Here is a 12,031-nt window from a genome sequence, read left to right as displayed (position 1 = left end):
TAACTCCACCGCTAGCATGCTTCCGCAGCATAATTCTGCGAACGTCCGACGTCTTGTCGACGTTGCTTCAAGCTTGGCAACCTCCAGTGTCAAGTTGCAACAAGCTTGGTATCTCAACAGGACTTTGCAGCTTTGTACTAGTACACTCGAACTACGAGAACTTATTGCTCGGATGTCAAAAGATCGCGATTTGGTGGTGATGTTTTGGTCGAGTGTTTAAAACACTCGCGTCCATTTTGGAGTGGAGATGCACCCAAAGGAGGTTTTGGACAATGGCGACCCCGACGACGACGACGACGGCGACCGCGGGCTCCCCGTCGCCCGAGGTCGAGGCCATGGCGATCGCGGCCGAGACACAGGACCTGCTCTTGAGCCTCCGCCAGACCGACGCCAAGCAGCAGGACGAGGTCCGCTCCAAGAAGGACGAGTTGCTGCAGAAGCTCCGTGCCAAGACGCGGCCGGCGCCGGCCGCGCGTCCCGCCATGTTGTCGCCTTCGAAAGAGAAGCATGCGATGCACATCCCGGTCGCGCGTGCCATGGCGCACCCGCTCCTCCACGGCAAGAAGCGCATGCTGGGTCAGATCAAGAAGACAGCGCTCGCGCAAGGCGCCGACAGCATGGCCAAACTCTTTGGCTACAAGAACCACCACGAGCAGCAGCAGCACCTCAAGAAAGAAGAGGAAGCGCGCATTCAGTTCAATGCACTCAAGAAGCAGCAAGACGACGCTGCGACACAAGCCTCGACGCGCGATCCCGACGACGACGACGAGGACAGCGACTACGTTGATGGCGCGCCCGAGAACGACGAGGTGTCCAACGACAAAGAGCACGACGAAGAAGGCGATGGGACGGACCATGGCTTGGAGCCGGCGCTGGACGAGGACAGCGCCACTCAGCCAGCCTCCGCGGACAAGAGCCCTCGTCTCGAAAGCGCCTCACCGGCAGCGCCTCTTGGGGTCCACGACGACGTCACGCCTTTGCTCGATACCACCGCCAAGGGCAATGACGCCGATGACGATGACGAGACGGACGTTGTCCAGGCCAAGCCGTTGGGTCGGACGAAGCGTCGTATTACGGCCTTGAGCGACGACGAGGACGGCGCCGACGCCGACGACGAAAGTGACGATAACGACGACGAAGCCGCAGCCGCTGCGGCTGCCCAGCGCGCCAAGGACAAGGCGGCGCAGTTTCGCGCGATGCTGGCCGCCGAGGACGCTAACACCAAGCAGCGCAAGCGACTCGGACAAAAGACGTCGGGGCTTGTTGAGTCGGAAGCCGAGGAAGAGGAAGAAGACGACGTGCTCAAGATCGGTGGTCTCGGGGACTTTGGCTTTGGCGTGCCATTGGCATCCACCGAGGCCGACAAGGAGCGCGAAGAGGAAGCCAAAGCGCTAACGTTGCAGGACGACGACCTCGAGCACATCGTCGACGAGCTCTCGGACGACGAGAAGGACAAGGACGCAGACGAAGCGTTTCGCGACGACATGGCGGCCCGGGACCGCGACCAGATCTCCGAGGTCATGCGGAACGTGCGCGAGGGCTTTGGGCGCAACCGCCGCATCTTCTCGACGGGCCTCAACAATGGCGAAGCGCGAGGTCGGTTCCACCTCAACGACCTCGTGGCGGCCGATGGGAGCAAGCAAGAGGCCGCGCGTCTCGGGCTCCTCGAGTCGGACGAAGAGACCGCCAATGCCAATGACAACGAAGCGGAAGACGAAGAAGAGCGCATGGAACGTGAGCTCCGCGACCGCTTCTTGCACCAACCGCAGATCTACATTACGTCGTCCGAGTCCGAGAGCGAAGACGAGAATGACGCGCCAAAAGCCCAAGAGACGGTCGCGGACGTCATTTCCGACGACGACGAGCGCGAAGCCCGTCAAATGAAGCTCTTCTCGGCCAAAGCCAAGATCAACCGCCGCATGCACGTACGGCAATTATCCTCTTTCAAGGTCTCTTGATGGTCATCCTGGACTCGTGTAGCGCATGGCCCAGCTGCAGAAAGCGCAAGCGTCGGACGACCGGCACAAGACCAAAGCGCCAGTGCTACCGACGCTTCTCGATGACGACATGGACGACTCGTTTGAGGTATTTGTTGGCATGACGCCAGCGCGTCATTCACATCTTGGATAATAGCTGGTCAAGAGCTTGCGAGGACCGCCCCCACCCGCCGCACCGACGCTCAAGAAGCGCACATCGTACTCGCTCACGTCGACAGCGTCGTCATTTTCCCGAATTGCCGACACGTGCAAAATGTTTCCTACGGTAATATTTGGCGAATCGAGCCGGCAACTGAAATTTCACGTTTAGTCGTCGACGTCCAAGGCGTTTGTGTTTTCCAATAGCTCGTTTGCGACGCCTGAGACGTCGACGGACGCGCATGATGAGCCGCGCGAGAAGGAGAACGAGGCGCAGCTCAACGCGAGTCGGAAGCGGGCGGCGCCGGTCGTGTTGGGCGCAACCGCCAAAAAGGCCAAGACGACTCAAGGGACCAAGGCCAAGCCCCCCAAAAGCGCACTCCTCTCTGCGCTCTCCGACTACCACTGTAACTAATTCCACTACTCTATCTCGCACCCTTTCCCCTGCATTGGACGTTTGCACATGACGTGGCACGCTCACAGGGCTGTACGGCGAAAGCAGAGCATTGGACTTGTAACTCTCACTTTGAAACTCCTCATGAAGCTCGACAAGATCGTCGCGGTCGAGATCGTGGTTCGCATCATCTGCGTCCTCTACTGCGTCTTCCTCTACGGCATGACCAAAGTGCTCTCGGGCAAGACCATCAACATGGTTGTGATGAGCCTCGTGTACATCATGATTGCCACGTGTCCGTGGTACGCGCCGTCTGCTTTCATCGTACTATCTCAATTCTCTCTAGTTTATGGGGCTTGATTCGGTACGAGGCATCACGAAGACGTCGCCGATGACGCATGGCGACTGTAGGTGCTTGCGCGAGTGGGCCCGGCGCAAGCCGATCGTCGTCGTCCAAGCCAAGCCCAAGAAGAAGCCCGACATTGCGACTAAGAAAGAGATTAAAGTCGCTCAAACGCAAGCCGAGATCCTCGCAGCACAACGAGAGAAGGCCAAGCAGCTCGGCGGTATCGTCGAGAAGACGTCCAAGAAGAAGAAGGGCAAGACGCCGACGCGAAAAGGTCCCCCCAAAGCCAAGAAGGACAAGACCGAAAATGTCTAAGGTCCACCGCCCGAGCTGCGGTTGGAGCCACTCGAGTATCGAGATGTATTGACAGTATCCCAACATATGTTTTGTTATCTAGCCTTCCTTTGTGCAGCTTTAGAAACGGCGTAGTCAGAAAGCCAAAGGTCGAGAATGGGACGAGCAATTATTTGCTTCTCGAGTCAACATGTTTACTGGGGCAAAATGGGCGTGTACTCGGCGCGGTCGTTCTTGACAAAGAGGCCGTAGACGATAAAGACGGCGCCAATGATGAAGTGGAACCAGGCCGTGTACATGCCATAGTCGTTGAGCATGCGGTACGTGTAGAAGCCGAGGAAGATGACGTAGAGACCGGACCCGATGAAGCTCTCGAGGAGGCTGAACCACTTGAGCGGCAGCTTCCAGCCGAGCGCGGCCGTCGAGAGCAGCACGAGCGCAAAGAAGAGCTGGTAGAGCCGGAGAAAGACGTTGGCGACGTCCAAGCGCGCCGGCGTCGAGAGGTACGTGTCGTCCGCGAGCGCGTAAATCGCCGCGATCGTCGAGAGGACGCCGCAGACGCCAAGGAGGAACTGGTGCACCGCGTTCACAGAGAGGGCCATCTTGGTTTGTTGTCGGCAAATGCAGTTGTGGGGCTCCGAGTCGGGGCTTTGACCAAGATACTTTGTGGGTGGCGGTCTTGTTGAAGTTGCGTGTTTTTAGTTGTAAGAACCCAAAAGTACGGTACTTTTGCCCTGTCATACGTTCTTTGCCACCTTGCTCGCGGGGCTGCGACCGCGCGCACATGCCATCTCTGACGTTGCTTGATAGCACAAAAGAGCTACGAACGCAATTGGGCTATATAAAAGACGATGCTGCGACGATCCTTGGTCCCATTTTGGCGTTCAATGAGCGTGAAAATACGGTCTTTTTGAAAAGCAGCGCCAAGTGGGTGCTGGTTCGGCTTCTCCATTGGCAGGCGGCAAGGCGACGAACCAGATTCGCCGCTGTCAGTTGGCGTCGTCAGTTGGGCGGCAAGCGTCTGCACGGCCGATACGCACCTGCCACGCGTGGGTGATAGAAGCTCGTCGTCGGGTCGACACCTGCGTCCTCGACGGAGCTTGTGCTTGCGACGGCCGCGATCGACACCGCGGACGACCCATCGCTCGCCGCCGAATTCATATCGTCGCGCAGTGGGCATGAACGCCTGCATCTCCTGTGCAGCTGCAGCAACTGATCCGACTTGCATGTTCTCTGCGACCGACATTCGCCCTCGGCAGATTCCCGTCGCATCTGGAAGGTCATGACGTGGCGGCCGCTGGTAACAGTAAATGTGGCGAATCATGCCATGTCGGCTCGGCGGCTATTTCTGGCCAAGCCAAGATGGAGGCGCCAGTGAGCACCAAGGTCGGCCTCGACATTGCACGACTCACGACGGTAGAACGTACATGCTCGTGAGCTTCCTCTTGCTGTGGTACTCGCATCTTCTCGGATGGTACCACTGGCTTTTGGCCCGGACGTGGACGTCGCTGGATGACCAACACGATGACGCCTGCGCTGTAGACCTCGAAGCTGAGGGAACGGCAATTGGTGACGCACCGACGGCACATGCTGACGCGCCACGGACGATACCTCTGCAAGCCTCGGACGCGGTCCGCAGTGACAACCAAGCCGATGACGCGCCATTGCCGACGACAGACTCGCTCGACGCCGTGTTGCACATGATTGACGGCTATATCAACTGGCTCGCAGCACCACCGCGCGAGCTCGCCGAAATCGACGACGGCAACAACAACAACCAGATCGACGGCGAGGACGTCAAGGACAAAGAAGAAGCCGAATTGACGCCCGAAGTCGATACGGAGTTTAATATGACGACGACGACGTTGGCTAGAACAAAAGCACCGGCGAAACTGGTGCGGGGCAAGTCGGCGTCCAAGGTCGTTCACTTGGCCAGCGTCGTGCCAGCCAAGGGCGCCAAGCGGCTGCCCAAAGTTGCCGCCGACAGCGACACCCGACCGCGCTTTGTCACCGTGTCCCGGAAGCGCAGCTACTTTTCAACCGCTTAAAATGTAATTGTGGGCATTGGAGGTAGCACCCTCGAATCTCTGCTTGTCGATATACGTACTCCGAGCGACTCTGTTCTTTTACAGCACCCTGTGATGCGTCCCGCCAATCTTGTTGCCGCACAGTTTTGTGCGGTCGGGCTCGCGACTGGGCTTCACCAGTGCGAGACGTTCCTGTGCCTTTGGCCATTACACGTGCCAACTCTCTTTTATCCAGAGCCAAGGCATGGGCGTCAGCTAGCTCACTTGGGTGTTGGGGGCGACACATTCAATGTACTCGAGGGAGTAAAGTAGCTCGAAATTCTTGGAGTACCAGTCGCCGGACGGTAATTCTTCTTCTGCCCCTCGCTCTCTGTTCATCGCTCTGCAATTTCAGTCGCTCGATGCCGGGTAGCAATGTCGCCTCAATAATCCTTGTCCCATTGCCGAGGTTCGCGAGTTAGTCCCATGACTGGAGTCCCATACGTTGCTGCATTTACGAGTGCAGGGCTACTGCCAGGTAGATGGCACCTTGGTCTGTCGCAGCTAGAGCCATATATTCTAGTAGCTGGATCATGCGATGGACTACTCATCCGCTCGTAACCCGGTGTCCATCCACCGCATTGTATGCGAAAGGGTGTCCCCACCAAAGATCGCGATTGGACGCGTTTGATTGGCCGAGGCAAGGGCAACCCGCCGTTGATTGGCTGTTTTTTTCGAAATATCTTTGCCTCGGATCTCGCAACGTCAGTTGCGGATTTCAAGCGTCGCATGAAGAGCCTCTCCGTGCTTGCAGCGCTGGCTGCCGCGTCCTTGGCGGCGACGCCCGACCCGACCTACTGCCCCAACATCTTCTACCAGGCCGGCAACCTCATCTTGCAGAGCCCCTTCCTCCTCTCGAATGACGCGAGTGTCACCGCAGCATGGTACATTGACAAGTCGTGGCACATGGCTTGAGGTGTTGTGTAGCCACTCGTGCATTGCCAAGGTGGCGGCGCAGCAGACGTATGCACCCTTGTGCTACGTCATTGGCATGCCCGGCTACGACCCAGCGTACTCGATCGCGCAAGACTGCCACTGCCTCTCACTCGGGCTCACGGAAGCCTGCGCGCAAATGTGCTTGCCCAACCCGATATGCTCGGCCAACTCGGTGCGCCCCGAGTGCACGGCGTGTGTCGCCAAGAACGCGCCGTCGACCTGCGACCGCAACGCGTGGTCGCTCCCTTGCTACGAGACGTGCCAGAGCCCGAGCTGCATCACCGAGTGCAGCGCTGGGCCCCAGTGCCACCCGTCCGACGCTGTCTGCGCTGCTTGCGTCTCGCAGCAGTCGGCGTCGTGCAGCACCTCTGTGGTACGACATATACAGCGCCACTCAGAAACGACTAACGATGACGACTAGGCGAGCTACGGACGTCCATGGAGCGCCGCGTGCACGGCCGGATGCTACTCGAGCGCATGCGCCAAGCAGTGCAACCGCGTCTGCGGTGACGGCTTCCTCACGGCAGACGAGCAATGCGACGACGGCAACACCGAGCCAGGCGACGGGTGCGCGGCCAACTGCCAGATCGAGCCCAACTTTGCGTGCACGGGAACAACGACGAGCACGTGCCACCTTGGATCGTGCGGCGACGGCGTCCTCGAAGGCGCCGAGACGTGCGACGATGGCAACCATGACAGCGGCGACGGCTGTTCGTCGGCGTGCCAGGTTGAAGTCGGTGCGTCATGCACCGGGACACCGTCGCGTTGCACGGCGGTCTGCGGCGACGGCGTGCGCGCCAGCGGCCTCGAAGGCTGCGACGACGGCAACCTGACGTCCGGCGACGGGTGCAGTGCCAACTGCGTCGTCGAAAAAGGCTACAGCTGCGCAGCCACTACTGCGCGCAAGTCGCAGTGTACACCGGTGTGCGGGGACGGCTACGTGCTCCCGGCCATCGAGAGCTGTGACGACGGCAACACGGCGTCGTTCGACGGCTGCAGTAACGCCTGCCAAGTGGAAGCAGGCTACACCTGTTCTGCGGGCTCGTCCGGCGCGTCGACGTGCGCAGCCACCTGCGGCGACGGCGTCGTCGCCTTCCCCGTCGAGACGTGCGACGACGGCAACCACATTTCGGGCGACGGCTGTTCGTATTCGTGCGCTGCCGAAGAGGGCTTCAAGTGCACAGGTACCGCACCTTCGACGTGCGCTGCGGTCTGCGGCGACAGTCGGCTCGCGAGCACCGAAGCGTGCGACGACGGCAACACGCTCAGCGGCGACGGCTGCGACCCGAACTGTGCGATCGAGACGGGCTGGGCCTGCTCGAACGTCGGCACGCCTAACTCGGTGTGCAAGCCGATTTGCGGCGATGACATTGTCACTGGGTGGGAAGAATGCGACAGTACCGCGCAAGGCTGTCTCAACTGCAAGCTCACGACGCCCGGCCCGTCCGTGTACGATGACGACCTTGTACTCGCTACCATTAAAGGATCCTCTCCCAGGTGCGGTAACGCGATCCTCGAGTCGGGCGAGCGCTGCGACGACGGCAACGCCAAGTCCGGCGACGGCTGCACCGCGACGTGTACGATCGAGCCGGGCTACGTGTGCAAAGGCACCAACTGCTACGGCGTCTGCGGCAACAGCATCAAGACGTCCAGTGAAGGCTGTGACGACGGCAACACCAAGTCGGGGGACGGCTGCTCGGGCACGTGTGCGGTCGAGAGAGGCTACCAGTGCACGATCAACAGCGCCGGCAAGTCGTCGTGTAGCCCTATCTGCGGCGACGGCCGCGTGCTCTCGCCCGAGACGTGCGACGACGCCAACGCCGTGTCGGGTGACGGGTGCAGCAGCACGTGCATTGTCGAAGCTGGCTTCCAATGCCGAGCCAATGCGAACGGCGTCTCGACCTGCACGCCGGTTTGCGGCGACGGGTAACCTTGCACTATCCATTATCCAGTATCCCGTCCTTGGATACCCTAACGCATCGAGTAGGATCAAAGTGGCCTCGGAAGCGTGCGACGACGGCAACACGAGGGCTGGCGACGGCTGTAGCGCTACGTGCACGATCGAGCGCGGCTTTGGATGCAGCGGTACCAAGCCTAGTGCGTGCGCAGCGGTAACTTCCAGCATCATCCTCTATGGTTCTTGTAAACTGGCATAGACCTGCGGTGACGGTATCGTCGCTGGCTCCGAGGCCTGCGACGTGGGCAACACGGCGGGCACAGCGGGGTGCTCGAGCAAGTGCCAACTGGTGCCGGGCTTCCAGTGCTCTGGTAGTCCATCCGTGTGCAGCCGCGGCGTTTCGTGCGGTGACGGCATCGTGTCACCTGGCGAGCAGTGCGACGACGGCAACACCAAGTCGGGCGACGGGTGCAGCTACCGCTGCCGCACCGAAGCGCTGTATACGTGCACGGGGTCAGCGCCGTCGACATGCGCCAAGAGCAACTGCCCCAACGTCCGGCGCGACTGGGCCGCGCTCTCGGCTCAAGACAAGGCGACGTTCATGACGTGCGTCGACCGCATCTTCCAGAGTGGGTACTACCAAAAGCTCACGGGCATCCACGTCTACTCGCCCAACGACCAGTACGCGCACCACACGAACGGCTTTGTGCAGTGGCACCGCAAGTGGCTGCTCATGGTGCAGAACCTCATGCGCTCCACGGGCGGCGTCTGCGCTTGCATTGATCTTCCGTACTGGGACTGGACGCGGGATGCCGCCAATATGCAGTCGAATGGCTGCCGCAACAAGCTCGAATGCAACCGTACCGAATGGCTGCCGCAACAAGCTCGAATGCAACCGTACACAGCCAACTCTACGAGCCCCAGATGTTTATCTTGGTATACGTAGCGGTCTTGCAAGAGTGGGGCGGCGGCGGCTCGACGCGAGGCACGTACAAGACGGTGCCAGTGTACAGCGACCCCGCGACGGGATCGCCGTCCGGCGGGGCGACCGGCTACTGCGTCTTGAACGACATTACGCGCAACTGGCGCGCCGGTATGACGCTTGGCCGCTTCTCGACCGCGTACGACCCCAACTGCCCCGTGCTTCGTCGCGGCTGGGGCGACACGGTACGGCTTTGTCCGGTGTATTGCTCTGTATTCAACGACGATGTATGTAGAGCGACCAGAGCGGGTACTACTCGGTGCCCATGGCGACAACGTCCTTTCTGCGCCTCGCATCGAACCTCGCGCGGGCTACGGCGTACCGGTCGTTCATCCCGATCGCCCTCGGCGACATCCACGTCTTGCCACACGACAACAATGGCGGGTTCATGACCACATTTATCAGTCCGGCAGACCCGATCTTTCTCTTGCACCATGTACATATTCATTGATTTATGGCTATAAGATCTGAATGGTGAGGTTAGGGCAACGTGGACCGCGTGTACGCGCTCTGGGAAGCCTGCCACGGATGCACGAGCCCGTCGCCGACCACGCGGACGGTCGAAGGCACATGCTATGTCGGGAGCAATAGCGGCGACGGCATCAACGACGAAATGAGCTTTCTCGTGTACGACGACGTCGGCGGCGGTCGGTACAACATTGTGGCTGCCGACGTCGCGACCGACTTTGCAGAGTGGATGCCGCAAGGGTTCCATACACCTGGTGACATGATGGACACGAACTCGCTGGGCGAGTACGCGTACCGGTACGGCTCGAACGCGTTCGACGGGCAGCTCTGGGCAGCGAGCGGGTGCTCGACCAAGCAGCCGTCGGCCGTGCTCCTCGCGCACCACCCCAACTTTGTCGCGCTGCAAGCGACGGCTAATACGACGTCGTCCGACAACGACGACGATACGACCAAGTACCTCGACTGGGTCCAGAACTTGCTCGACAAAGTCCGCTCATTTGTCTCATCACTGCAGCAGTCCAACCTCTTTAGCCTTCCGTTTGCCCAAGGCTTTCTCGGGCATTTGGCGTCGCTCGACATGTACATCGTCGACGTCGCTGCCACGTGCGAGTGCATGCACGTCAACAAGCTCCTTCTCGGGCGGTCGGCGGCCGGCGACTACAGCGCGACGTGCCACGACCTCTCGCCCGCGTTCAAACGCCACTGGAACAAGACGTTTAGCGAGACGCGCAGCTGCTTCCATCGGCTGCACAACTCGGACGAGGTCGACGTGCTCCAGCGCCAGTACTGCGACGTGATTCTCAACCCCAACTTTGAGGCCGCGCTGCAGTCCTTCCTCGCCGATGTCACGAGCGCGCTCGCGCCGTCGCTTCTCGAGAACCTCGCGAGCTACTTCAAGTAGACGCTAGTACATTTGTTCGATCGTTGGTTGAAGTCGGAACCACATGTATGTTATTCGATCCCCCGTCGTTTAGTGCATTTCAGAGACTGCGTTGGCCTCGAGCAAGGAACATTGTTTCTGCTTGTGAAGGAGTATCGCTATTTTCATTTAAATAGATTGGGGTATTGATTAATTCACTTCAATATATTTGAGAATTGTTACAATCAATTGAAATATATTGTAGATTATTGCGCAAAGGCTGCGAGCCATTAAGTAGATGGCCGTTGGATATGTCGCGCGCCGGTCCCCTATTCACGGCTCGGAAGGACAACTAGAATGGGCGGTGGAGCACGGACGCTGGAATGGCGGAGCAGCAACCACGCGAGTATCGCACACGCTTCAAAGAACGTTGCTGGACTAGGTCTTGTCAAGTGCGAGACATCTCTCAGTCACTATAGCCTCCCTTTTCAGTGCTTGCTATGCTCGTGCGATGCTTTTACCGGTCTTTGCTGACAGGGTAAGTGCTGCTTTTTCGCTTTGACGCTCCAATTTTACACAAAAACGCGCTTTCAGGTACAGGTGAAACACCTAAATTCAAGACCTGTTATAGACTCTTGCACTAGGAGCGCAGATTTGTTGGCCACTGCGCTCGAGCAAGTAATGATGAGGCGGTATTTCGCACGGCATGAAGTTTAGCATGTTGCCTGGACGCCTTTGAGCTGGTTTCGAAGCTTGCACCGGCAGCTCCAGTGGCTCGAAGCCGCAGCTCGGGTGAAGGACAAGCCAACGCGCGAGTTCACCGCGAAGGACAACTGCAGCCGCTGCGTGCATCACACGCAGAGAGATCCGGGGAAGTATATCCCATCGACGGTGCCTGATTCATTTATGCCCTTCGGTCGGATACGCCGTGAAGCTGGCGGTACAGGTTCTGAGCGAAAATCGTAGACCGACACCAGGGAATAAGTATTCCCTTGATCTTATTTCCTTGATCAACGCGCTACGCAAGATGGCGTAGATCACCGTCGTGCAAGAGCAGTCATAACGCAGTGGGGATCACTGGATGAACGCAGTGGGATCATGGACGACGGGTGTAGCGTTGGATGAGAGGTTTTACTGCTGGCTTGACGTATCGCGCCCTACTTAATCGGCTGACACTTTCTTGAAATCATAGCCTATGCGGTGGAGTACACGGCGCATGGTGCGGATCGAGACGGCAACGTTGTGTCGGCTAGTAGAGACAAGTAGGAGGAGGAGATGAAGACAGGTATCGTACGCAGCTAACTCGGCCGCGAGACTGATCGCCGTGACGGGCTTGGCCTTGTTCGTCAGCGATGCGATGAGAGCGCGGATTTCAGTGCCGAGCGCGTGCGCTGGTGAGTGCGGAGGACAGCCACGGTGACTTGGCGCTGCTGGCGCAAGGTTGGGTCCTTGTCCCGCCGCCACTGTGCAACGACCTTTGCGATCGTCGATTTGGAAAAGCCAACACGCTCGTGGACGAGGTCGCGCACAGGGCGCCGGCGCCGGACGTCGCTCAGGACTTCTTCGTGCGTGCGGACGATCAGCATCTTCTCGTCCGGCGTCAGCACATGCTTCTTCCGACTTTGCATTTGGCGCTTGGCGGCAATCTGGTGGA

The 12,031-nt window shown here is 59.3% G+C and overlaps 6 protein-coding genes across 6 annotated transcripts; 4 read left to right on the top strand and 2 right to left on the bottom strand.

Annotated features, from left to right (window-relative positions):
- Nucleotides 1–264: 264 nt before the first annotated feature.
- Nucleotides 265–2,577, top strand: SDRG_14139 (hypothetical protein). The gene is made up of 4 exons (XM_008620246.1): nt 265–1,925; nt 1,981–2,085; nt 2,134–2,262; nt 2,308–2,577. The coding sequence occupies exons 1-4, from the start codon at nt 273–275 to the stop codon at nt 2,548–2,550; spliced, it is 2,130 nt and encodes a 709-aa protein (XP_008618468.1). The 5' UTR covers nt 265–272; the 3' UTR covers nt 2,551–2,577.
- A 78-nt stretch (nt 2,578–2,655) lies between these two features.
- Nucleotides 2,656–3,267, top strand: SDRG_14138 (hypothetical protein). Its single transcript, XM_008620245.1, has 3 exons — nt 2,656–2,831; nt 2,876–2,893; nt 2,941–3,267. The coding sequence occupies exons 1-3, from the start codon at nt 2,674–2,676 to the stop codon at nt 3,188–3,190; spliced, it is 426 nt and encodes a 141-aa protein (XP_008618467.1). The 5' UTR covers nt 2,656–2,673; the 3' UTR covers nt 3,191–3,267.
- A 96-nt stretch (nt 3,268–3,363) lies between these two features.
- Nucleotides 3,364–3,771, bottom strand: SDRG_14137 (hypothetical protein; the record flags this gene model as incomplete). Its single annotated transcript, XM_008620244.1, has 1 exon — nt 3,364–3,771. The coding sequence occupies one exon, from the start codon at nt 3,769–3,771 to the stop codon at nt 3,364–3,366; it is 408 nt and encodes a 135-aa protein (XP_008618466.1).
- A 365-nt stretch (nt 3,772–4,136) lies between these two features.
- SDRG_14136 (hypothetical protein) lies at nt 4,137–5,318 on the top strand. Its single transcript, XM_008620243.1, has one exon. The coding sequence runs from the start codon at nt 4,480–4,482 to the stop codon at nt 5,215–5,217; it is 738 nt and encodes a 245-aa protein (XP_008618465.1). The 5' UTR covers nt 4,137–4,479; the 3' UTR covers nt 5,218–5,318.
- Nucleotides 5,319–5,957: 639 nt separating this feature from the next.
- SDRG_14135 (hypothetical protein) lies at nt 5,958–10,580 on the top strand. The gene is made up of 9 exons (XM_008620242.1): nt 5,958–6,119; nt 6,163–6,544; nt 6,593–7,620; nt 7,669–8,097; nt 8,159–8,282; nt 8,328–8,928; nt 9,015–9,235; nt 9,286–9,486; nt 9,535–10,580. The coding sequence occupies exons 1-9, from the start codon at nt 5,965–5,967 to the stop codon at nt 10,417–10,419; spliced, it is 4,026 nt and encodes a 1,341-aa protein (XP_008618464.1). The 5' UTR covers nt 5,958–5,964; the 3' UTR covers nt 10,420–10,580.
- Nucleotides 10,581–11,538: 958 nt separating this feature from the next.
- SDRG_14134 (hypothetical protein) lies at nt 11,539–12,005 on the bottom strand (the record flags this gene model as incomplete). Its single annotated transcript, XM_008620241.1, has 3 exons — nt 11,539–11,626; nt 11,672–11,840; nt 11,885–12,005. The coding sequence occupies 3 exons, from the start codon at nt 12,003–12,005 to the stop codon at nt 11,539–11,541; spliced, it is 378 nt and encodes a 125-aa protein (XP_008618463.1).
- Nucleotides 12,006–12,031: the final 26 nt, after the last annotated feature.

This window comes from Saprolegnia diclina, assembly GCF_000281045.1.
Source record: "Saprolegnia diclina VS20 unplaced genomic scaffold supercont1.68, whole genome shotgun sequence".
NCBI classification, from domain to species: domain Eukaryota; phylum Oomycota; class Saprolegniomycetes; order Saprolegniales; family Saprolegniaceae; genus Saprolegnia; species Saprolegnia diclina.
This window is presented reverse-complemented; position numbering and strand designations above follow the sequence as displayed.